The 27,739-nt window shown below is 33.2% G+C and overlaps 1 protein-coding gene across 6 annotated transcripts in view; it reads left to right on the top strand.

Moving 5' to 3' along the window:
• SEMA4D (semaphorin 4D) overlaps window positions 1-27,739 on the top strand; it is a 206,945-nt gene that overhangs the window by 121,829 nt on the left and 57,377 nt on the right. For all 6 annotated transcript variants that reach the window (XM_051998251.1, XM_051998256.1, XM_051998224.1 and 3 more), the window contains 6 exons: window positions 6,674-6,826; window positions 14,615-14,984; window positions 17,086-17,231; window positions 20,013-20,075; window positions 21,951-22,049; window positions 26,043-26,136. In XM_051998251.1, coding sequence (XP_051854211.1) covers window positions 14,876-14,984; window positions 17,086-17,231; window positions 20,013-20,075; window positions 21,951-22,049; window positions 26,043-26,136 — 511 coding nt within the window. In that variant the 5' untranslated portion in view covers window positions 6,674-6,826; window positions 14,615-14,875. The remainder of the gene's footprint in view (window positions 1-6,673; window positions 6,827-14,614; window positions 14,985-17,085; window positions 17,232-20,012; window positions 20,076-21,950; window positions 22,050-26,042; window positions 26,137-27,739) is intronic.

Raw genomic sequence — 27,739 nt, 5'->3', positions numbered from 1 at the left:
TAATTATTTTTCATTCCAGTGGCCACTGTTCAATTTTCCAAATTTGCAGGCATAATATTGAGTGCAGCACTTTAATAGTTTTTAGGATTTTAAGTAATCTGGAAATCTGTCATCTCCACTAGTCTAATTGTTAGCAGTGCTTCCTAAGACCCACTTGAAGAACCTGTATGTGGGTTAAGAAGCAACCAAACAGAACAATTGGAATGTTCTAAGATTGAGAGTGTAGTGTCATTTGTTTAACATACGCAGAGATCATTTAAAGCGCCAAGTTGGATGATTCAAAAGCTGGAATTAAAATTTGGGGAGAAATATCAACAACCTCAAATATAAAAATAAATACTAATTTATTTTTTACTAATGGCAAAAAAAGATGAAGAAGACTTAAGAAGTCTCTTGATGAAGTGAAAGAGGAACATTTAAAAGCTGACTTGAAGGGTAACAAGATCATGGCAACTAGTCCCATCACTTCCTGGGAAACTGTCAAATTTTATATTCCTGGGCTCAAAGATGACTTGCAGATGATGACTACAGCCTTGGAAAGGAAGATAAGGCAACTCTGAACAGCATACTAAAAAGCAGAGACATCACCTTGCAGACAAAAGTTCCAGATAGTCAGAGCTATAGTTTTTTCCACTAGTAATATATGGCTATGGAAGTTAGACTAAGAGGAAAGCTAAGAAAGAGTACTACAGAATCAAAGCTTTTGAATTATGGTGTAGAGAAGAATTTCGAGAGCCTGTTGGATAACAAGGATATCAAATCGATTAATTCAGACTGTTCATTGGAAGGACAAAAACTAAAACTGAAGTTTAAATTTTGGCCACAAAATAAGATTGAATTCGTTGGAAAAGATCCTGGCATTAAGAGAAAGGAACAACAAAGTATAAGATTGAGAGATTGTGCCATGGTAACAATAAACATGAGTTTTGGACAGACTTTAGGAGAATGGTGGGGGATAAAAAGGCCTGATGTGTGATATGTGGTCTATGAGGTCACAAAAAGTCAGATACGTGTAATTGACTGGATAACAAAAACAGTTACATTGTGTACCATTCCATTGATCAACTGCCAGTTCATTATTTAATATCAGATTGTTTTAATGATTATTCTCTTTAATATAGTATGATATCTGGTACTGCTAGGCTGTCTTCCTTCACATTTTTTTCACCTATTTCCTTGATATTCTTCACCTTTTTGTTCTTTCAGTTAAATTTTGTTATTTTTTTCTTGCTCTATAAATTATTTGGTAGTTTGATTGGTATGGTATAAGTAAAGGAATTAACTTAAGTAGAATTGTCATTTTTATTATATTGGCCTAGCCTACCCATTAACACTTAATATTTCTCAATTATTTAGATCTAATTATTATTTATAAGAAGAGTGTTTTGAAACTGTGTTCATATAGTCCCTGGATTTGTTTTGGCAGATAGACTTCCAAATATTTTGTCTTTCCTGCAGTCATTTTAAATGGAATTTCATTTTTTGTCTCTTCCTGCTGAATTTATTGAGAGTATATAGAAATGCTAAGGATTTATATTTATTCATTTTATATTCTGCAACTTTGTTAAAGCTGTTAATTATTTCAGTTCATTTTTTTATTTGATACTCTAGGGTTCTCTTAAGTATAATGTCATATAATTTGCAAAGAGTGATAGTTTTATTTCCTTATTTCTATTTTTATTTCTCCAATTCCTTTTTTTTTTTTTTTATCTTACTGCTATTGCTAGCTTTTCTAATACAATACTAAATGGTAGTGGTGGACATTAGTGGACATGCTTACTTCATCCTTTATCTTATTGAGAAAGATTCAAGTTAATTCTCATTACAAATAATGGTTGCTTTTGAGTTTAGATATTTTTTTAAAAGCTCCATTTGTTCTTATACTTCCTAGTATTTTTAATAGGAATGGCTGTTGTCTTTCGTCAAAAACTTTTTCTACATCTATTGATGTGATCATATGGTTTTTATCATTTTTGTTATTAATCTAATAAATTATGTTTATAATTTTCCTAATATTAAGTCAGCCTTGAATTCCCATTATTTATTCCACCTCCTCCTAGTGTAAGATTTTTGTGTTCCAAATTTTTTCTCCCTATCTCCTGTAACTACTCCCTGCCTAAGACACCAAGCAATCTAAGTTAAATATGTTCATTCCTATTTAAACATATCGCCATATTTGTCAAGTTGTGCAAGAAAAATCAGACTAAAAGAGTAAGAAAAGGAAAAAAAAAAAAGGTAAAAATACTATTCTTCCTTCTGCCTTCAATGTCCACATTTTTCTCTCTGGATGTGGATGGTATTTTTGCCTTCCAAGTCTATTAGAATTATCTTGGATCCCTGAATTGCTGAGTAGAGCTAAGTCTATCATAGTGAACCATCACATAATCTTGCTATTACTGGTGTACAATGTTCTCCTGGTTCTGCTCACTTCACTCAGCATCAATAAGCCTCATCTTACATAAGTAAATCTTATCAGGATTTTTTGAAGTCAACCTGCTCATCATGTCTTATAGAACAATAATATTCTATTACATTCATATACCATGCTGATGTAAAAATTTTAAACAAAATGCTAGCAGACTGGTTCTGTATCCCATTCCCCAATTGATGGACATCTATTCAACTTCTAGTTCCTTGCCACAGCAAAAAATACTGTATAAATATTTTTGCACAAATGAGTCCTTTTCCCACTTTTATGATCTTTTTGAGATACATTATGTAAATTAAATTAAACTAACTATTTAAAATTTTTACATCAGTGTTTATTAAGAAATTTGACCTATAGTTTTTTTTCCAAAATTCTTGCTTTCCATAGTTTATCATAACCATGGTTTTGCATTTATTTTTATATGAGTGCAGTAATTATGTTATTTTCCCTGTGTTTGTCTTTCCATTCATCTCTGGTATAAATCCACCTTGTTCATAAAGAATAGTTTCTTGTATGATTGCATTTTATTTAAAAATTTTAATTCAATTTCCATTAATGATTGTGGTTGATCTCTTTCTATGTATTACCTTCTCTTACTTAACTATTAGTATTGTTTTTTTCTCACCAAAAGAACCTTCCCAAAACAAAACTCATATAGTGCTTTCTTTCTCAATTTTTAAGAATAATTTGTATCACACTGGTATTGGTTTTTAAAAGTTTGGAAGCATTCTGTAAGCTTATATGTACTAAAAGTTTTTTCCTCCAGTAGTTCTTTTACAGTGATTTCTCTTTCCTTTTCTGAGATTGGATTATTTAAAATCTCTACTTGGTTCTCTGGTAATTGGGGCATTTTATATTTTTGGAAGGTATTTGATGAGGTTTAGATTTGGGGTGTCCAAATGAAATTAAGGTGACTGGTGGTTAGGGAGTTAAATGAGATCTAGTGGCAGGTTCAGTTTGGGTTCAGGGAGTCAAATGAAGCTCTCTGAAACCCCTTAGAATCCAGTACAAGGGTAGACAGTTTTGGGAAATTCTCTTCTGGTGGTGCAAGAGTCCCCTGTAAAACAATTTGCAGACCTGAAAACCTAGATTGATAAGAGGTTTATTATGGGGATTGGAAGTAAGGTTAAAGTCTGATTAAAGTCAAGTTAAGGAAATAGGTGAGGGTAAAGAGAAGAGGGCACCAGAAACAGTATTCCAGTGGGCAGAAGGTCCTTGGGGTGTATAGTCTCCCTGCTCCCAAAGTATTTCATTGCCTATCTCTTCCTTATTTTTTTTCTTTCTTCTATTTCTGTTTCTATTGTATGTGTAAAGTAATCTGCTTATAGCCAACATTCTTTACAAGAACACTTCAAATTCCTCTCTTTTGTGGATGTTCAACTCTTATCATTTATAATGAAGTTTCATTTTGTTAGATATGTCACCTTGGGTAAACTCTAGAGCTACATTTATCTTTGAAACACATTATTCCATTTCCTTTTTTATTTAAAATATTTAATTTATTTAAAATTTAAATAGGAAAATTTGCCATGTGTACAGTAGAACATAAGAGAAGATTAGAAATACAGTGGTAACTCAGCACTTGTCTGCTAAAGAACTCTTTGAATTTGATGTTTGACACAATTTGAAAAGAAAAAATGCTTTGGCACTTGAAGCTTGCTTGGCACTTGTCACACTTGATTGTTGTCTTGGTTGAGCAATAGGGATGTAAAGTTGGCCAGGCATACAGCCCCCTCTGCTGCTGCTATTGCCTTTGGTATGGACAGCTCCTCTTCAGCAAATGTGGTGGTGCACAGGAATGCCAGATTAAAACCCATGATGCTGAAATGTGGTATGCCTGGGAGTGGATGGAATAGGTCTCTGAGTAGTTTCTGCTGAATAAAGTGTTTGCAGTATATAGTCTCCCTGCTCCCAAAATATCATTCCTGAAAGGAACAGGGAATAGTCAGCATTCTTAGCAGGAGAAGCAGGAGGAGCAGTACGAGCCCAGGCTGAAATGGCAGTGGGGAAGGACTATGACTTCTGGCAGCCCTGAGTTGTGGGCACTGACCATAGCCCTGGGTAACAGAGGGAATGGGACCATAACTTCCACCTTCACATGCAAGCCCTCATCCCTACCCTAGGAAGCTTAGATCAACAAGGGAAAAGGAGAGTATAAAGGTCATGGTTCCTCTCAGAAAGTGAGATAGGTCAAGAAGGAAGGAGCTGCTGGGCAAAGCTGGCTTGTTTTTCCCAAACTGGAAATCCCATTTGCCCTTTTAGGGAATTGGGTGAGGGAGGAATGCTTAGGATGCAAACTGGAGATGGCACTCCTTATTGAAAATATTCATTCAGTACTCATCATTTTCAACATTCTTCATCATGCTTTCTGGAACCACTCAGTAACAAGAATGGAAGTACCACTATGTAAGACACTAAAATTTCCATTTCAAGAAAACCTAAATAATAAGTGCTGTACGTTATATCCAGAGACGTTCATCTTTGCCTCCTTGTAGGTTTTCTCTTATTCTCTACTGTATACTTTTTATTTTTCCCCTTTTCTGCCCTCCCCTCTCACTTCCTTCAAGTATGAATAAATTCACACACACGCGCACACACACACATGCATATATATTTATGTAAGGCCATACTATGCTTATTTGTCCTCTGTTTCTCCGAAGGTAGATAACTTCATCCTTCATTAAGACCAAGTCTTTCCCTATTTTTCCAAATCCACCAATTCATCATTTCCTACACCACAGCAATATTTCAACCTTATACTACCTAGTTATCTTAATCTAAAATAGTATTGTTTAATATGACATGTAGTAGTTATCCTATTTTTTCTCTTTTGAGTGAATCTTTTTTCCTATCCCTGCTGATTCTTCTACCTACTTGCCTTGCTATTAATTAACCTGCAACCTCTCCAAGAATCCTTCTTCCCCCCCACCCTTAACCTCCCTCTTTATCACATTCCCATTAATTTATACCATTCCTGTTAGTCTATACCCATTCTATACCTCCCCATCCTATTCCCTTCCTTTCCTATACTTTTAGATATTTATAAATTGTTCCCTCTTTAACCCATTCCCAGTGAGAGTAAGTTCTAGCCCTACTAGCCCTCATCCATCTTCTAATTCTTCTGTATCACTTTTTGCTCTTGTACCTCATTCATATAACATAATTATTCTTTTTACCTTTTTCCTACATGGTTTTGTTTTTTATAATCACATCATGCTCAGCTTTACCACATTAATTACCCAATTAATTACTAATGACAATCTTTAGAGATATGGTTTACGTTTCCATGTATAAAAACATTTACAGTTTGTTCCTTGAAATTAGTTTTTGATATTTACCTCATATTTGTCATGCATCTTACATGTCAAAATTTCTATTAATTTCAAGTCTTTTTTGCAACAACATCATGAAAGTCTGGCAGTTCGTTGAGTATCCTTTTTATTTTTTTCAGGATTATGCTTAACTTTACTGGGTATAATATTTTTGGCTGCAGCCCTAGTTATTTGATCTTCGTTATGTGGTGTTCCAAAACCTATGGTCTTGTAGCCTTTGCTAGTTTTCGTATGACTAAATTGTGGCTCTGCCATATTTAAATTGATTTTTTCTTGTTGCTCTGAGGTTTTCAAAATCTGACTATGATGTTTCTGTACATTTCTCTTAGGATCTCTTAGGCGAGAATTGGTGGATTTTTTCTATTTCTATTTTTCCCTCTTGTGCTAAGACTTCAAGATTTCTTGTTTTATCAAGATTCCTTTTTTGATCATGGCTTTTATGTACTTCAATTATACTTATATTTCCTCTTCTTGATTTGTGCTCCAAATGTATTGCTTTTCTTTAGAGATGTCTCACCCTTCTCTTCTAGTTTTTTATTCTTTATATTTTGTTTTTATTTCTTGGTCTCATTAGTTCACTTGTCCAGTTCTACTTTTCAAGGAGTCATTTTCCTCCTAATGATTCTGGATCTCCTTTTCTAATTGATTGGCTTTCTTTTTATGATCTTGTTCTTCTTGGATTGTTCTTTTTTTTCCTTTGTTTTTCCTTAATATCTCTCATTTGATTTTAAAAGCCTTTTTTTGTTTTTTTGAGTTTTCTTATGAATTCTTTTGGGGCAGGTGATCATTAAACATTAGTTTTTGGGAGAGGCTTTTTTTACTTCAGTATTTTCCTTTGAAGATGAAGCCCAGTCTTCTCTATACCCATGTGGTTAAATTCTTTCTCCTTTGTCTGTTTTTTTCCTTTTTACAGCACCTCTAGTCCCTCTATGGGGGATAGTGTCTCTGACTTCAAGTCCTCCTTAGTTTTCCTCTTTGGCCTGGAACAGAAACAAAGAATTCTATAGCCTTTTGGAAGTGCCTGTAGCCAGCAGCGCTTCTACCCCACTGCTTCTGCACTCACCAGGTATGTATTGATTTTTCCTTGCTCAGAGCCACATCTCAGGAGCACAACTAGGGCTAGTGTTCCTTATCAGCAGAATTTCTCTCAATATTCTCCCACTGAGATACTTTCTCTACACCCCACAATCTCTGGGAGATGGAAATTTCTATGGCTAGGGATGAGGTTACCACCCAACCCAACTAGCTCTAGAACCTGCAGCTTCTTTTTCATCAAAACAAATCTGGAGCTGTTTACACTCACACCCTACACCGCCTCCCCCCACTCCCCCATCTCCATCGTGGCCTAATTCTTAGTCATTTTGCTTGCTCTACATTTTCCCTGAGGTATAGTTTTGTGGGGGAAATCTGGAGAAGTTGGAATTATCTGACCTGTTCTATCAGCTTCCCAAAAATTCTCTCACAATTTCTATACTCTTTTGGAAATGCATGAGATCCTCTTCTTCAACAGGTGTTCAGTCATTTCCCTCTATCTTACAATATCAATTCAGGCAGGCTTGAACTTGTTTCAATACTATAGAGAATATATTTACTTCTTTTGCTTATTCTCAAAATTTTATTTTTTTCCCCCATTTTATTCATCTCTTGTTTATTTTCTGACTCTTTCAATGGTTGTTCCTCCAAAGGGTAGACCTTAAAGCTGTCTAAATCTCCTTCCATGTTCAGGTATTTCCCTTTTCACCAGCCTTAGTTTCTGCTTCAAGTGCCTCATGGCGGAATAGAGCTGATTTCTACTGGATGCTATCTCCTTAGAATTTTTGGATTCTCTTGCTGGTGCCTTATTCCAATTCCCTTTATTCCTTAGTTCTCTGCTTGAGAACTACTACAGCATAATATGCTGCCATGCTTGCATTCCAGGCTAGAGCAAGCTTTATTCTTTACCCTACCTCCACCTCTGCTGCACAGGATGTGTGGATAGTCACAATTAAATTCAGTTGTTTTTTGCCTGAGATTGGTATCATGAGGGTCACAGGTCAGGATAGGGAGGGTAGTTAGCAAAGACTATTACAGCAGAAAGAAAATTGCTAAAGCACACATTTGTGTGTTAGATTGTGCTACCATGTCAGGCTGTGGAAACTGGTAGAATAGAGGGTATAGCTTTCTTTGCTGTTGGGTTCTTCATGTTTTTATTTTTTTAAGATTGTAGAGATGCCCTACAAGGAAGATCACTTCTTGTTTTGGAGAGGTTTAAGAAGTTGTGAAAATTGGAGGAAATTTCTAGCTTGCCTTCTTGTTCACATGACCTGGAAATCTGGAGGAAAGAAATGGACTTTTAATGAAATTGAAGTATTCTAAGCATTCTGAATGAAAAGATTAGAGCCAAGTGGAAATGTGAAAATAAGAGCAAAGAGTCAGAGAAGAAAGAGTAAAGAGAAACTTAAAATGTATGATCAGAAAAAAAATTTTTTTACAATAATTTGCCATTTATTAAGACATTTAAAGCTTTATGCAGCAAAACATAAATATTGAGCATGTCCTTTATTGAACTTAATAAAATAAAAATTATAAAATGGCCCTTGAAGAAAAGTTTAAAAATAATCTGGAGATCAACCAAAGATAAAAAGAATAAATCTGTGAATTTGGCATGTAACTAAAAATATAGTAAGCCAGTTAATAGAGAAACCCCATTTAAACACCAAAATAGAAATCATAAAATTAAAAGAAGGAATAATAAAATTGGGTTTAAAAAAATCTATTGAATTACTAGGAACTTTTTAAAACCAATTTAATGAATAAGCCATTGGCTAATTTTGTTTTTAAAAATAAAAAAGCCTAATTAGCAGTAACAAAAAAAAAAGTGAAAAGGAAAAAACAAGCAAAAGAAAAAGAATATTATTAGAGATTATTTCAGCTATATGCCATTAAAACTGACAACTTAGATGCTTTTCAACAATGAGATGATACAAACCAGTTCCACTTGCTCAGTAATGAAGAGAGCTATTTACATCCAGAGAGAGGACAGTGAGAATTAGTGTAGATCACAACATAGCATTCTCACTCTCTCTGTTGTTGTTTGCTTGCATTTTGTTTTCTTTTGCAGTTTTTTTCTTCTTTTTGATCTGATTTTTCTTGTGCAGCAAGATAATTGTATAAATGTGTATAGATATAGTGGATTTAACAACTATTTTAACATATTTAAACTACCTACCATCTAGGGGAGGAGTAGGGGGAAGGAGGGGAGAATTTGGAACAGAAGGTTTTGCAAGGGTCAGTGATGAAAAATTACCCGTGCATAAGTTTTGTAAACAAAAAGCTTTAATAAAAATTTTTTTAAATTAAAAAAATTAAATTAAATGGATAATTGTGTTCAAAAATAGAAAATACTTTAGAGCAATAGAAAAAGAGAGAATTTTAACAGCCTAAATTTTGGGGAAAAAAATTGAAAAAATATAAAATAACCCTCAAAGAAAAGGATCAGGTAGATGGATTTACAAGTGACTTCTTTCCAATTAAAAAAAAAAATCCCCATATTATAGAAACTACTTGCAAAAAGAGAAAGGATTCTATCCAGTTCTTTCAATATTACAAATATGATTTTGATTGTTGTTTGTTTTTCATTCTCAAAGAGAACCATGACTTTAGGGAAGTGATGCTATTACATGCAAGTGAATTGGATTTATGTAAGAATGAGCAGTGCAAAGTTACCAGCCTTACTTTCTCCTTCAGTGCTTTCTGGGTCCAGACGCAAGATATAGATTAGGATGAGTTAAAATGACCTTGTATGCAGTGAGAGACATTGACCTTTTAAAGCCAAGGTCTTTAACAGATCTTAGTTTGACTGAGGCAACAATCCATTCAATGATTAAGGCTAGGTAAGAATTAAGGCAAAGGAAGGTCTAATAAAAAAAAATAATAAATCCAGTCTGGGAGGGGAAGCTCCTCTTGAGTTTCTGAGGAAAACAGGCATATTTGTTATTTACATTTACTAATTGGACCCTGATTTATGAGTAGTCTTGATATCTAAACAAGGAGAATCAAAATAAGCAGAGACTACAGCAGTTCATCCTAAATATTTTACATTATGAATTTGCACAAAGAATTCAGAGTTGGTTTAATTTTAGGAACACTACAAATATAAGTGATTGCATTGTCAACAAGAAAAACAAAAATTATATGGTTATATCAATAGACCCAAAAACACTTTCAATAAAATGTAAAACCCATTTTTATTGGGGGGGAAACGAAAAAAAAAAAAGTAATCCTTCCTTAACATGGTATATATATCTAAAACCAAGAACTACTGCTAATAATATATTTTAAAAATGGAATTAAACTAATAAGCACAGAAAAAGAAGAAACAAATTATCACTTTTTTTTTTTGGCAAGTGCTATGATGTGTGCTTAGAAAACCCCACAGAATTGACCAAAAAAAATAAATTATTGAAACAATTATTATCAAAGTTGTAGGATATAAAATAAAACTACAGCATTTCTATATTTTACCAAATGAATTTATTGGGAAGGCATAGAAAGTAAAATTCCATTTAGTATAACTACAGAATTTATAAAATACTTGAGTAACTACTAAGAGATACGATGGAAACTTTATGAATAAAATAGTAAATACAAGATTATTAAACACACTTAAAGGAAGGATTCCTTTAACATTTTGCTTTATGGACCTCTTTGGGAGCCTGGTAAAGCCTAAGAAACTTCTCCAAATAATGCATATTCAGAATACAATTTATATACATATGTATACATATGTATATATCTATATCTATATCTATATATCTATATATATTTTAAAGTTCATGTACCCCAGGTTAACAACTCCTAAGGAAGTTGAGGTCATCCAAATGAAATCTCTTAATAACCTCTTTTTTTTTCTTTTTTTTCTTAATAACCTCTTAACAGAAATGAGGTGCTATTTGTAGATTAACCCAGCTCTAATTATATAGCAGAGCAGTTATCTAATCTCTCCTAAGTACTCAATCTTTATCAAAGATTAACAGTTTTTTTTTTTTTTTTTTAAGCCTGGTTAAGTAAAGCATGTTGGAGAGTTTAAAATATCTGGACAAAGTATTGGGGAAACTCAAGAATAGTTTAGCATATTTAATATGATATCTTAAAATTTTAAAATATTAGACATTTTTAGTAATTACAGTATAATTGGCTTCTCATATATACATAGACTTCATCAGCTTGCTCAACTGTTATAACTTCCTCATGTACAAAAAACCAGGATGAATTCAACTAGAACAAATGATGCCAAATTAATGTTTTCTTTCCTTTTTTTTGGTTGAGTTATCAAGTTGTTTGATGAGCAAAATACTCTATGTATGTGTTTATGGTTTATTTGGATTTACCATGGTTTTAATAAAGTATTTTATATTATGCTGTGGAGTAAATGAAGTGGTATTGCCTTGACAATATTTTGCATTCAGAACTGGTTAGGCAGGAGGTCTTCAATGGGGTATCCCAAGAATCAGTTTGTGGCCATGTACTGTTTGATGTGTTTTTCCCCCCAATAATTTTGATGATAGCACATTCATGAAATTATAGTTTTTTACAAAGCTGGCAGGAATAGCTAACATAGTGATCATTTGGATATACAGATTTCTTGAAAGTGAATAAAAGAGAGATCAAATGTGGGCCAGTGTAGCCAGAATCAGAGTAAAATGTAATTTGGAAATGTTTAACAAAATAAATGAAAATACAGTACAACATAGATAATTTTCATTTGTATTTCCTCAATCAATAGATGATTTGAAAGGCATCTTGTTTTTAGAGTTTAACATCACTGGTAAAGAGCATTTGTCTAAATCTAGTAAAATGAAATTAAATATGCTTATTCTCAACTGGGGTGCAAAAAAAACAAAAAAAAATTTCCAAGTAAACAGACTGAAAAATTCAGTGAGTTCAGTAATTTAATTGTCAAAAAGTCAAAAGATTGCCCTCACTTTTGAAAGAGACATACAAGGATCAGAGAAGGAAATTGTTGATCTTGAATGAGGTTGCTGAGATCTCAAGCCTTCCTGCTTACTTGCACAGCCTCTCCAGGAAGCTGATCATTGAAATGTTCCCTACAGACATCACCAGTCTCTAGGTACCTGATCCAGAAATATAGCACCTACAGGACATTCCTTTGTATAAGACAGGATGTAATCAACTACATGGAAGCTAGCTAAAAACACTAGGATTATCAGTAATGCCCAAAACTTTTATATCCTCCTAGAAAAAAAAATAGAGAAGTATCAGAGCCACAAGCTGTTGACCCAAATAGAAAAGCAAAAAGTTCTGAACCAGGAGCAAGGACGTTGTCTGCAACAAATGATGTCCTTTTTCTCCTGGCTCCAAGGGAAATGGGACCTGAACCTGAATACTTCAATTATCATAGACAGCCCAAAGAAGTAGAAGAAAACTGCAACAGTAATAGTATCCAAGAAATATGTCCATTTCATCAGAGTTGGTAGCATACAAGCCAAACAGACCCCAGTGGTGAAGCATTAGGAATGTCCTAAAGTTCTGAATGTTGCTTAACAAAGGGGGAATGAGCTAGAGACTATCTGGAAGACTGATCTGACTACCTCCAGCTATCTAGTTAAAAAGACCTTCACAGGTTTATTTGGTTCTACATTGTTGGGTACCCAAACATTCTTCAGATGGTGGAATTAGATTTCCTTTCTTCCTACCACGAATGCCTAAAATCTCTAAAGAACAATGTTTTTTTGTATTCAACAAGACTGTCATAAAAGAGCATGCTGATGTTTTAGGAAGTCTCTGTTACATGAAAATGTAGGGTAGGCTGTACAACTATATTACCAAGATCATAGCCACAAGACAAAGCAGCTATCCCTAGTGGGGAGGAGGAGGGCTGATGGCAAAGAAGGTAACTATGGAGCCCCATGCTGAAATAAATATATTTTTCTTTAAAAATCAAACAAAAACAAAAACTCATCATGAGTCAACAATTTTTGTGGCATCCAAAAATGCTGCTGATATTGTTGGCTTCAGGACAGCATGGCAGAGTAATGGATAAAGAGAGCATCAAATCTGGAGTCCGGAATACCTAAGTTCAATCTTAGATACTTATTAGCTGTGTGACCCTGGGCAAGTCACTTATCCCTGTTTGTTTCAGTTTCCTCATCTGCAAAATGAGTTGAAAAGGAAATGGCAAATCACTACAGTATATTTGCCAAGAAAACCCCAAATGGAGTCATGAAGAAACAACATGATTAAAAAGACTGAACAATATCTTTGGCTTCATTAAGAAAGTTATGGCTTCCAGTATTTTGGAAAGTGATTATCTCTCTGTATTTAGCCCTCTCAAATCTCATCTGAAGTATTGTGTTCGGGTCTGGGCACTACATTTAAAGAAGGCATTGATAAGATGAAATGTGTCCAGATGAGGGCAACCAGAATATAAAGAAACTTGAGTTCATGTCATGTGAGAATCAAATGAAAAGAACTAGATATGTTTAACATAAAGAAGGAAAGATTAAAAGGGAATATGATAATTACATTTAAGAACCTGAAGGGCTATAATATGAAGTAAGCATTAAAATTGTTTCCTTTAGCCTAAGAAGGCATAACTAGGAACAATGGATGGAAGTCCTCAAGAAGCAAACTTAGTCTTGATGTTAGGGAAAAAATTCTCATCAATTAGCACTACCTAACAGTGAAATGACTGCTTCAAAAGGTGATTGATTGATTTCCCCTTATTGGAGGTCTTGCAGCAATCTGAATGATCTCCTATTGAAGATATTATATTGATTGGCAAATACTTCTGAGTACTGGTTAGACTGTATGATTAATATATATATCCTTCTAACTGCTAAACACTATGATATATGAGATAAATTGATATTAATTTCACAGCATGACTGGGTCATTTTTTTCTTTTTTGCTCATTTTGAAGCTTTTTGTGGGAAGTATAGAATATCCTTGGGTGTTAATTTACTTTCAAGAATATTTGTAAACTAAATAAGAGGAAAGGAAACCCACAGAACCCCATATTAACTTGATTGCAAAGGAAATAGGCAAGGGAAATGGGAATCACACACCCTTCATTCTCTAACATCTCTCTAATTGCAATTTTTATCTTTTCTGACTCAGCTTTTAGGAATTTGGCAGGAGAGTAAATAGGCAGAGCTATCTGTCTATGTGCTTCTTCTATAGATAAAGTGTATATAAAAGCCTGGTTAAATGCAAAATGGATGGCAACTCATAACTTACCAATTTATACTTTATAACAATATTTGATATTTGCCCTTTTTTTAAATTGAAGTTTCCTTGTTATAGAAACCATACTAGAACTGGTGTTTTCTTCCAGACATCACTGGTGTTAATAGACTAGAAAAGGGAATGTTGCAAAGAAAAACAGATAACTGAATTAATTTCCACAACTTTTAATTTCACTACCACATAGAGAATTGGGGAAATCTTTTAATAGATCACCCATAAACCTCTTTCTTTAGGTCTCCACTGCACTCTGAGGTATTGGATTAGTGAGATCAAGAAGGCATTAACATCTTGCATTTTTCTTCTCTCAGTCTCACAGTAGAGAATCTCTCTATATTGGACAAGAGATTCCTTTTCTTGTACTTTTGTAGTTCAGGGATTTCCAGTCTTTTTGCAATGATGAGCACTAATATGCATCTAAAGATGCCATAATGTAAGTATTTCTCTTCTTATACCTGCTAAGCTTTTTTTAAACAACAGATTTGACAAGGAGGAAACAATAAGAAAATATTTTTCAAATTTTCAAGAAAAGAACAGAAAAACTGAAAAACAGAAATTATTACATCATGATTTTAATCTTTTAACCACTTTCATTTTCACTTCTCTGCAGTTACATTTTCTCTCAAGACCATGGAGAAGAATGTTTTTCAAAGACAGCATAATATTTAAGAAAAAACTCAGGTGCGGAGTTTCTCTTCATCTGTCATGCTGGAAAAGAAGTACTCCTTCAGAAAAATAACCTTTTGGCTACCTGAATTTATGAGTTTATTTGCATGTTATTAATTCTTATGTTATTGCAACAATATTCCCCTTCTGATATATAATAAGTTGAAGACATTTGCTCCTGCTTCTGCTCAACAACTACCACTCTATGAAGATGCTTAATATGGCTTTAAATGGATTCTTCATAATTTTGGTTTTGTCATTTGGAACAACAGTTGCTTTTGGTCCAATACCTAGAATCACTTGGGAGCAAAAAGGTAAGAGTAAAACTTGGGCAGAGTTTTCTGGGATTTTTACTTGATTTGTTTTTTGGCTATATAATGATGGATTTTCACTTGAATTCCTATTTACTTAAACTTTAAGCTTCAACTTAAAAAGCTTATTAAGGTCATTTGAGCTATTAGCCATTAGGCATTCAATTAAAATTATAAGGTCAATTTCCTGCTGTATTTCATATTAATCATATGAAATCATGATTAGAAGAATACCATTTAAAAACCTATAACTGATAATTGTAGTTTCACATGTAAGCAGATCTATTTTTATAGTGTATTATGTGTCAGAAGCCAAATTATTAAAATTAACTTTCACATTTAAAAATAAAGATGTGCTCTTAGAGCTCTTTCTCTACAATATCTTATTTATTGTCATTTTTTTAAACTGTAAAAAATTATCTATATCTTGGTTTGTAAACAGAACTATGATGCCATTGGTTTGATTTTTAAACAACAAAAAGAAACATAAAAGTAATTAACTATCTTCATTGTTCTATTTTTTGCTGCTACATTAAGAAAATGACAGTTCTAAGTATTTCATATAAATGCTATGGACTTAAATATTGAAAATGGTGTCCACCTCACTGAAATTTACACAGTAGCAGTTTGGCTTTATGAAAATTCTTTTCTTTGATTACTCATTAGTTTATGCCTCACAAGGACATTGAGCATTTACTGTCTACTATTTCATGAATACAGTGGATTTAACAAAAGTTTTAATAATGTATTTCACATGCTTGTGGAGAAGATAGAGTGATGCTGACTAGACAGCAGTACAGTGACATGAGTCACTATGCATCATTAAAAATGTTTTAAAAGTGTCTTCACAGTGATCTCAGTACTATAAGATATTTTGAAAGAAGGGATACTCCTTTCAGTAAGTAAATCATTGCCCATCTCTCCCAATTGACAAAATTTGAAAAAAGTAGACAATACTTATTAAACTTGTATTATGTGTGTAAATCCAAGAGATATTGACTATTTAAGGCTAGTAGTTTGGGATAGAAAAGAGCCCTGGTTCTTCTTTGAAAATTATAGTACTTATGTTTTACATAACTGTTACTACTGTTTTTGGCAGTAAATATAGATGGAAAATAAGTGCCATATATTTTATTGGTTTTTAAAATACTGAAGTAAAATGTTTTAATGATTACATGGTACAGTAAAAAGAACACTGGCCCTAGAGTCTTAGGTGACACGCAATCAAACTGTTTCTGATTCTTACTACCTCTGAAAAGTATCTGACCTCCCTGTCTCTCAGTTTTTTCATTTGTAAAAAGAAGAATCCTCTCTGTTTTTTTTTTTTACTACTAGATCCATAATCCTTTTATTCTATGGATATATGCAGATACTCAAAAGTGAAGCTTTTGGTTTCACAGTTAAAACATACAAACAAACAAAGAACATAACTAGACAAAATTTAAATGTAGGGATGTTCTGAAGCTTTACTGATTATGGTGTGATGTTTTGCTTTTAAACTACCCTAACAACTGGCATTTTCAGTTAACAATTTAAGTGTAAGTTTTGTAGAAATCCACTGAAGATAGCTTGGTATAGTGGAAAGACACTTGGGTTTTTAAATCCAGGCTCTGCCACTTATAAACTTCTGACCTTGGGCAAATCATTTAATCTCTTTGGGCCTTATTTTCCTCATTAGTAAAATATGGAAATTGAGCAAGGTAGCCTCTAAAATGCCTTCCAGTTCTATTCTTGTACTTTCTAAACTATTATAACTCTATGAATTTTTTATTATAACCCATTACCCAAGAAAGTAGAATTGCATCAAATATATTACCTTTAAAAGTGGGCATTTTTAAAAACAATCTAGATTCTAAGTCTCTCCTTTCCAGATATAAGAATTGCCTGTTACTTAGAAATTACTTTTTTAGTGTTCTACATTAGCAATCTAATCCTAGGATATATCCAGTGTTGTTCTTTTATTACTATTTCATAAAGGGTCTTGGACTAAGATGTTGCTTCGAGATAACATCAGTAAAATGTCCAGAATAGATTACTGCCTGTATTGAAAATATTTCCATTATTGACTCAATTGTGTTATTTTCACTTTTTTCTTCCTTCATAGAAGTACGTCTTATACATTTTCATGAGCCAGGAATCTCAAACTATTCAACTTTGTTGCTAAGCAAAATAAAAGACACTTTATACATAGGAGCCAGAGAAGTGATTTTTGCTGTGAATTCACTTAACATTGCTGAAAAACAGCATGAGGTATGGATACATATTTATCTCCATTTTAGTTTTCTTTCCAAATTCAATCAACCCAGTGCATATATTTTAATCAATTAAAATCAGCTCAGCAAACAAATATTAAATATCTAGTAAATAAAAGGTGTTGTGCTGGCAAAACAAAGACATAAATGAAACAGTCCCTTCCCCTGGAGGAGTTTGCTTTTTATTGGGAGTTTAGGATATGTTTACAGATAAGCAAATATAAGTAATTAAAAGAGGAAGAGTTCATTAATAATTCATTTCTCATCCATAATTTGTCATATTTTCCAAAGAGAATCTATTCAATATACTGGTAGGTGACCCTTCTCTTACTCTTTTATTATCGTAGGTATATCAGTGTACTGTACCATTCTAATAGTACTTGACCAGTCTACCTCTTTTACAATCCTTAATCATGTATTTTGTCCCACTTCTACTTAGAATAAGTATTATGATGATAAGTATGGCTTAGGGATTAGGTGAATGACATACTTGAATTCCTCTTTAAATTAAGGAAGAAGGAATGTTTTAAAAGAAAATAGCAAAAACACTTGAAAATTAACAATTCAATAATGATAAATCCCTTCATTTTAAAATTAATATCTATTTTATGTTACCACCTAATCATGAGTTTTAATATCAAAAAGAAGATACTTATCTTGGATGAGAATTATTTCTGTCTTCATGATATCCAGATTTTAATATAATCTAATTGTACTTAAAGTTGGCTTCAGTATATCTGTTATGCATATAATTTTGTAAATATTCTAATGATTTTTAAAACCTTAAAGAACTTAACCTACTTGTACCATGAGGCTTTTTAAAAAAATTCTTATGACTGTATATCCCTCTCTCACCTAGGCTAGAAATTCAGTAGTTACTCATGACCCCAATCCTACTGTTGATAGGGAATTTTTGAACAGCTTTATTTCTGACCTGGGTTCATTAATCCCTCTTTAGACTAGTGGCTCCCTTCTCCTGGGAACTTCCTATATTGGTGCTGGACTTAGTGCCGATCCCCAATTAGATTAACCCACTGCATCTCAGAATTCTTAAAGCTCAGATCCATCAGCCTCAGCCTCCCTGATTAGAAGGATTACAAAGAGAGTGCCACCAAACTAGGCCATCCAGGCATGTTGTAGGAACCCTCCATTTTTGCTTAGTGAACATAATATTTTTGGTGGGGAAAAAATACCTAATAATTAATGATTTGCAGAAGATCTTTGCACTTCCTATGAAACACAAAGTACACTTCTGAAAATATTGAATCCTAGGATTTTAGAATTGGAATAGACCTTGGAAATCATCCAATCTAACTTCTTTCTTTACTCTTTTAATAATACTGGAAGGAAAAAAATTATCGTTATGAAATATAAAAAAACAGCCATTATAAATAATGTATATTGGTATTCTTCTGCTCTAGGTATCCTTGTAAGATAATTTTGAAGGCAGCAAACTTAAACTTTTGTGCCTACAAGTTGATTTCTGTATTACATATAGTGATTACTTAGAACCATGTTTTGTTTTTTAAAGTTTTACTCCATTCAGTCAAAGTTCACCAGATATTCAGTGGAAACTACTTATAACCTAACTGGAAGCAGAAGCCTTTCCATTTTGTATCACAATGTTAGTTGATTTATTTTTGGATTAGATTCTCAGTATGACAATCTCTATATTATCATTGTCATCTTCGTCCTCACTTTGGCTTTTGTGTAAAACTGGGCTTCCTTTGTAATAAATGAAAAAAAAAAATTGCCTCTCAGAAGTAAGGCGTTCAAAGCCCTATTTATATTCTGGAAGCAGCGAGGTAGCACAGTGATTATAGCACCAAATTCAACTCCCTCACTTGAAATTTGGCCTCAGACACTCAATAGCTGTGTGTCACAGGTCAAAGTTAATATTATTTGCCTCAGTTTTTTCATCTGTAAAATAAACTGGAGACAAAAATGGCAATTTACTGCAGTATCTTTACCAAGAAAACCCAAATGGAGTCATGAAAAATCAGACAAGACTGAATAACAACAAAGTAAAAAATATTCATATTATGAGAAAAAATTAAACTATTTTCTAGGCAAAACTGGTATTCATTACATTTTGCCTACCATATTCAAAATAAAAACCTTTGTTTCTATTTCTACACTACTGATATTTTGAGGATTTAAAATATTTATTTTTTCTTTTGTTATATTTACTTTCTGATAAAACTTTTATTTAACCCACTTCTGGGTTAAATGCACAATATATATTTACTACCCCATCACTCTTAACATTCTGAGGAAGTTATGTTTTATGATCAGCTCCATAAGATCAAGGATGCATTTAATCTGATTGCAGTTGCTTTTTATTATTGTTTCATTTACATAATTTTTGCTTTATTAAGAGAGCAGGGAGAAGTTTGGCATAAAAAAATTTTAGAAATTTGAAAGGAATTTTATTTTTGCTTCATTTTTTATTTTCAATACTTTAAAGAAGTTTAATCTTTCTAATTTAGTTGTAATTGTGTTTAATAAAACAAGAGAAAATTTTGAATTAAATTTAATTGCTCCTTCCACTATTACCAAAAGAAAGTGGTTTGAATGTAGACATCATGTTTAGTAGTTTTATCCAACTCCAAGATTACTTACAATGATGAGTATGAATTTAACATTTTGAAATTCAGTTTTTACAAAAAGCAGTATCCTGGAGTATATTATATGATTCTGGAGTTGTTCCTTGTACTGCCCCTGGCCTTTTAAAAATGTTAAAATCTAATGAAATTGGTGTTTTCTCCCCTCCCACCAGGTATACTGGAAAGTTACTGATGATAAAAAAGCCAAATGTTCTGAAAAGGGCAAATCTAAACAGGTAACTTCTTTCCATTTAGCTTGTCACAAAATAGAATCTGAATATTTTAACTCTCAGAGGCCAGTATTCTGAAATGTAGACCAATAATTGATTTGTTTCAACCAATGATAATTTTTAAAGATTTTGCAATTCTCTTTCCAGCTATTATCACTTATTGATTACTTCTGAAATAGCTAGTAGCTTACAACAGTGGCCTGAAACACTTTGCAGTCATTTTGCATCTGTGGTAATTGCCTTGTTTTTTGCTCATGCTTACTTGTTTTGGGCTTCCCAAGGCCACCCCAGCCTAAGTTATAAAATGGTTTCTAGGTATTCTAGCAGGAACCTATGTTTTCAGTTTACTAATGTCATGACCCATTTCCTCTTTTCCCTGTATTTTAAGCCATTATTCTGTCTTTTTTCCTGGACAGTGTCTAAAACAGTGTTCCTTACTTATAGTTTAGATTCTTGGATTGTGAAACTAACCTGTTCTTTAAAAGTGCAGACCTCAGAAACAAGATAATTTTACAGTTCTGAATTTAAAAGTTATTTAAAGACAAAAGTATGTTTTGTATTAGACATTAATTTAGAACTGGACCGCTGTAGTTGGAGCCCATCTTAGAAGTCTAGAGTTTAATTCTGGCCCAGATCTTAATTGATATTTTTGTGCCTAGTTCAACTAAGCTAGATTGTTCCTCATTGAGTTCCCCATTTTACAAACCTTTTGGTTCTACAGCTCCCCAGAGATTCCTTCACCCTTCTTTGTCTCCTTTCCATTTTCCTTTTTTTTGCCCCCATCATGCTTTCTTCTCAGTCTTAACAAGTTCTAGTGTTTCCACATCAAAAGAGGAATTGCCAAATATCAAAATTTGTCTGTTTATACCTCATGACTTAGTAAGAGACATGTGGTCAAAGAGGTTTATCACTGTAAGATTTTTATAGTTATGAATTACTTCAAGCCAGTTTAAAATACACATATTTTTCTTAACTGAGTTGGTCAAGCTGATACTTGGCCATATATAGCTAAATAAATTCTGGTCTATTAATACTTATAGATTCTTAAAGGTTTTTTTTTTTTTTTTTTAATTTTACTTAGGAGATCTTTATTCTCTTTCTTAGTTGTTGTTTTAATTGACATTAGACATCTCCTTTCCTTTGAACAGGGTTGAACCCTTAGTGTTCTCAGTATTAAAGAGATATCACTGCGAGGAACAAGGTTTGCCCCAGACAGTCCTTTGCAGGATATACTGTAGTTGGGGGAATCCTTTGTTCTATGGGTTGGATGGACCAGCTGTTGAGCTCCCTGCCAGCTCTCACATTTTCTGTGGTTGTTGTGATAGTTGTTTGATGCACATCACACATATGCCAGTTTCCCTCTGTTTATGTTTCATTCCTTTGGCATAGGATAAGAACTTCACCCTCCTATTTGACCTGTGGTGAAAAAAACTGCATTCTCTGTTAAATATCTTCCAAGGATGGAGGGGTAAAGTTCAAGAGAAGAAAATCCGAGGGACATCCCTGCACTCTTGGTAGTGTGCCATTTGGCACAAACTTGTTAGTTCAGGCAGTAGATTGGGTGTTTTTATGAGTCCTGAGTTATTTTCTAACTGCTTTCTGAGCCAAAATTATAGGCAACCTTTTTGTCTTCATTGTCATCACTCTTTTTTCAAATATAAATTTATATCTAAACTGAAGTCAGTTTTACACTTGAATGGCAATCTGACAAGCATGATTAAATGAGTTAGGTCGGCTTCAAGGTCTTGCTCAGTTTTCCAGTAAGATTAAATGTAAGTAATGCATCTTCTAAAGCTCATACATAAATAAATAAAGTATACTTGAGAGTCTGTGTTTAATTAGCTGAGTAGTTTTTTATCTGCCTTTTTTTATTCATTACAGACAGAGTGCCTCAACTATATCCGAGTCTTACAACTTCTTAATGATAGTGCCCTATATGTATGTGGTACTAATGCATTTCAGCCAACTTGTGATCATCTGGTAAGGTTTATTCAAACTTTACATTAAGAAACACAATTATAATCAGTAGAATCTATTTAAAACCAGCAGTAAGCATCATATGTAATGGGGACCAACTGCAACCATTCCAAATAAGATCAGGACTGAAACAAGGTTGCCCACTATCACCGTTACTATTTAATATTGTATTAGAAATGCTAGCTTTGGCAATAAGAGTTGAGAAAGAGATTAAAGAAATAAGAATAGGCAACACTCTTAGCTGATGATATGATGGTATACTTAAAGAACCCCAGAGATTCTACTAAAAAGTTATTAGAAAGAAACACAATTAGAATCTAAAATGCCAAGAAACTGTTTGACAGAACTAATGAATTAATTTCAAAAATTCCAATTAAACAGGTTTATATGTCACTTATTCCTTAGGAATCATGGTTGTGTTGGTCAGTAAACATTTATTAATGCCCACTATGTGCCAGGGACTGTGTTAAACACTGGAAGTACTAGTAGATACTGTTGCCACATTTGGAGTCTGATAGATATGCTATCTGGTGACCATTGCTATGTCAGTTAACCTCTCAGAACTCTAGATGATAATTTAGGGACAAGTTGCTTATCTGTATCTACCAGATCTAAAGAACAAGAACATGCTTTGTTCTGAATGTGATTTAGGCTAGTGCTGAAAAAATGTTGGAGCTTAGTACTCTATAATCTACCTTTTCCATGTTATATCCCTTTCACTAAAATTTAAACTTTTAAAAATTATGGTAAGTAGCTTTAGCTATTATGCTAATTTTTGCTTCACAGTATTTCAAAGACTAAAATCCTCTTCAGTCCAGTCTCTTCTTTGTGACTGATTTATCTTGCAGCCAAAGCTAGAAAAACTTGAAATGCCTTAGAGTTTTCTCATATGCTATTTGACTTGTGTTTCTGCTTTGTCTGACGTTGGAATATTACCATTCTTTATACAGGCCTTGACCTTGCCTCTGCTAAAATGCCTTAATATCCATTTTAGATGTAAAATGTCTTCTGCTTCTGAAATTCTTTTCTTTTCCTTTAGGCTTCTGAAGGTTTTCTGTATAAGTGTTTGACGCATAGGGTATTTATTTGATTCATGTTCTTTCCTTTGGTGTTGCTTCCTGTGTGTTCCTGAAGTCCTCGTTAGAATCTCCTTTGTTTTAACAATCCATAAATTCTCAAAAATATCTTAATTTTTACAGATTTGTTAGTCCTCTTTCTAAAGTGGATTTTTAAAAAAAATTGTACTTAATCATCAGAAAGCATATTTAAGTACCCAAAGTACAAAAAAGAAGATTGCACATGGAACTTTTAAATTTCTGTTACTTATTCTTTTTCTCAGAAAGCTCCTCAAATATGCACACTGTTTCTTTATTATTTTATTTCACATTACTGATATCTAGGTGAATTAATTAAGAAAGCTTGATTTCCAACCACTGTGACAGAGATTTTTTAATATTTTTACAACACCTAATATGAAATAATGTTAAGATAATTTGGTTCTCTTTAAGAATGATGAACAACAACAAGGAAAAAAGAATGTTTTGTACACATATATCTTTGTATTCATGGAAATTATGTTTATTTAATTGAACTGAACTGTCCCATGTGCCTGAGGATACCTTTTAATTGTTTTTAAAAAATAATATAACAAGAACTTCAATTAATTAATTTTTTCCTTAATATTTATCCTTATTTTATAAGGATGAATTTGATGAGAGGACCAGGCAGCAGGGATTTATTTGAAACAGATTGCTAGCACTATTATACATTCAACATAGTTTTCTTGAACCATATCTTTAGCATTTTATAATTTGAGTGGATGTTCATTTCAAGAACTTTAGTCATTAAAGAAATATTTTACTCTATTCAGTATATTCAACTTGCCAAGGCAGAAAAGTAAACAATCATTTTGGAAAGATTTTAATCAAAGATGGATTTGGAACAATGGATTTGGAGGTGAAAGACATTTGGGTTTAAATCCTATCTCTGGCATTTATTAATTGTATAAACATGAGTGAGTTACTTAATCTCTCTCTGACCCTCAGTTTTGTCATCCATAAAATGAAGATAATAATGCTTATAGTAATTACTTTCCAGGGTTTTTGTGAGGATCAAATAAGATAATGAATATAAATAACTTTACAAACTATAAAGTGCACCATTTATTATCTACTATCAACTCTACACTTTCTAATCTTAAATCTCTTTCAAACTACTGGTTTCTACCCTGTTGCCTACAAATACCCAAGCCTCCTTATTAAAATAAAAATCTTCACTAGAACCTAGCATAACTATCAGCTATCATGTAGTTCTCCTCTTCTCAGCTAAACTAATTGAAAAATGCTATTTAAATAGTTCTTTTCTTCTCACTCTCTTCTAAATGCTCTACAGTCTGACTTTTGTCCTTGATCATTCAAGTGAAATTATTTTCTCCAAAGTTTCGTGAGAGTTTTTGATTGACAAATTTAATGAATTTTTCTCCTTCTTGATCTCGATAACATTTGATATTATCGATCACCTCCTTCTGGAGACTTTGGAATTTTGTGACACTGCTGTTATTGCCTTCTTCTGTCTGATTTTTTGCTTAATTGCTTTTCATGCCATTCCCACTAACCATGAGTGTCCCCGAAGTCTCTGTTTTCTGTTTTCTCTATATATTCTCTAATTTGTTGATCTCATCATTTCTGTGGGTTCAGTTATGATCACCATGCTAAAGATTTCCAGATCTATCTGTCCAGCTCTAATCTTTGCCCTAACTTTCAATACCATGTTACCAACTGCATGTTGAACATTTCAAATGATTCCTGCAGAGCTCAATGTGTCTAGAATAGCATTCATTATCTTCTATTGTAAACCTGGCCTTTTTCAAACTTCTTTCTTTTAGTCTAGGACCCAACTTCTTAAACTCTGGTTTGCAACCATTTGGGATCCTATAATTGAATGTGGGGGGGTCTTGAAATTATGGTTTATTATTAGTAAATGTTTGATTTATATACCTGGGTTTATGTAAAAAATTGTCAGGCAAAACAGCATTGTGAGTGGAAAAAGTTTTCTAGGGCATTGATGTCCTTTTAGTCTCTCAATTGCTCAACTTCCATGTCTTCAACTCCTCTCACTCACTCACCTATCTAATGATTTGTGAAATCTTAGAATTTTTAAAAAGATATCATTCACATGTCATTCTCCACCTTCACAGTTTTATCCTAATTCAGTCTTCATCATTTCTCCCCTGGAATATTGTTATAGTCTTCTAGTTGTGATGCTTACTTTTAATGCTCAACTGAAGCACCACCTCCTATTGAGACCTTTACTAATTCCCCAGATGCTAATCCTTCCATCCTAAGACTGTCTTCCAAGTATTCTGTATTATTCTCTCCATACCAATTTAAGGATATGTTGTTTTTCCTTTAGAATATAAGCTCCTTGAGAGCAAAGACTATTTTTACCTTTTCTTTGTATTTACTTATTCTTTGTTTTTTTATATTATATAGTGCCTGCAATAAAGTAAGGGCTTAATAAATTCTAATTGATTCATCTGAATAAATTAATTAGAATTCCCCAAGAATTACAGTTTATTGAGGTGTTATTGGTATTATTACCTGGTATATAGATCTGGTGTGTGCTCTTTATCCTTTCTTTAGTAGGGGGAGCATTTCTGTTTATACTTTTTTCTCTCAAGTATTAAAAATATTTTCTAGTTATCTAATAATTAAGCTTCACATAAAATTGATTCCAAAAAGTAATACTTTAAAAAAAATCATTCTTATTATACAAATTTATAACTTATGAATTAAATGTTAACAATTATTAATCAATTAGATCTTAGATGTTGTGGCTTCATACTGTTAGTAAGAACATGACTTTGGGCAAGTCACTTTACTTTTGTTTGCCTCAATTTCTTCAACTATAAAATAAAGATAATAATATTACTTATCTCTCAGGATTGTTGTGAGGATCAAATGTTTATCTTTCTGTTAAACTCTCTTGTCACTGTAGCTTTTAAAAACATTTGAACTTGTTGGTAAAAATGAAGATGGTAAAGGGAGGTGTCCGTTTGATCCAGCACAAAGCTACACATCCGTTATGGTTGGTAAGTGCTTTCTAATATTACTTTCATAGGTACTTTTTTTATTCTGATAGTTATTTGTTTTACCCCTAATACTAGATACTCTTTAAGAATATCTGTGTAATTTAAATGTGGTTATTTATAAAAGTTATTTAAGTGGGGAGCCAGAGTCAAGATAGCAGAGAATGGACAGACATGGTCTGAGCTCTTGGCTTCCCTCAGAAACTACACTAGATCAGTCCTTTGAATGGATTTAGGAGTGACAGAACCCACTAACATATAGAGTATAATAATTTTCCAGCTTAAGATATCTTGAAAAGGACTTCAGGAAAGATCTGTCTCAGTTGGGCAGTAGGGAATGTGGTCCTGCACAGTCTCAGCAAGGGGAGATTCAGCACAGGAAGGCCAAAATGGCACAGGGAATCTAGTGGGAGGCTTAATCAGAATACAGAAGTGTTGATTATTCTGTCCTGTGCAGAAGGCCAGATCATCAGACCAGCTGTGAGACCTTCAATGCAACCACAAAAGGCAAATTGTGAGTCTCTGAACCCCAGTAAAACAGGCAGGATTTGTCAGGCCACTCAGCATAGTGGGGAAGCCTGTAGCACTGGCCCCAGCGCAGTTACTGAGAAGTTTCTGTCACCCTGCAGAGGAAGCTTGGGACAGTCTCCTTTGTACCCTTAAAGCAGACCTTAACCTTTAAAATGAATTAAAAAACAAAAAGAACTCTGACATAGGAAGTTTCTATAGTAGCTCCCTATGTCAGAGCTCTTTGTTTCCCATAGGTAAGATCAGAACACAAACCCAGAACAGGACAGCAAATGCAAAATACCTCCAAGTAAGCCTCAAGGGTGCTTATGAACTGGTCTTCAATTCAAAAGGCTCTCTTGGAAGAGTTCAAAGGACTTTAAAAAAGAAGAAAAATGGGAAAAAGAAATGAGAGCATTGCAGGAAAGTTATGGAAGTTTGAGGGGGAAAGCCAACACCTTGGAAAAGGAAGCATAGAAATTGATGGAAGAAAACAACTCCTTAAAAAATAAATTTGATAAGATAGAAAAAATATACTGAAGAAAGCAACTCCCTAAAAAATGGAATTGACAAAATGGAAAAAAATCTACTGAACAAAATATCTCCTTTAAAAGTACAATTGGTCAAATGCAAAAAGAAGTGGAAAAAGCTAACTGAAGAAAATAATTCACTAAAATTAGAATTGTACAAATGGAAGTGAATGATTCAATGAGAAATCAAGAATCAGTCAAGCAAAATTAAAAAAAATGAAAAGTATAAGAAAATGTAAAATACCTCACCAGAAAAACAACTAACCTAGAAAATAGATCCAGAAGAGAGAATCTAAGAATTGTTGGACTACCTGAACAGTGCAACGGAAAAATGGAGCCTTGACAACATCTTTTCAGAAATCATCAAGAAAAACTGCCTAGAACCAAAGGGTGAAATAGTCATTGAAAGAATTTACCCATCTCCTCCTGAAAGAGATCCCAAAATGAAAACTCCAAGGAATATTGTAGCTAAATTCCAGAATTATCAAAGGTAGGAAAAAATGCAGAAGTAATCAGAAAGAAAACAATTTAAATATTGAGGAACCACAATCAGCATTACCCAGGACCCT

The sequence above is a fragment of the Antechinus flavipes genome, chromosome 1 (assembly GCF_016432865.1).
Source record: "Antechinus flavipes isolate AdamAnt ecotype Samford, QLD, Australia chromosome 1, AdamAnt_v2, whole genome shotgun sequence".
NCBI lineage: Eukaryota > Metazoa > Chordata > Mammalia > Dasyuromorphia > Dasyuridae > Antechinus > Antechinus flavipes.
This window is presented reverse-complemented; position numbering and strand designations above follow the sequence as displayed.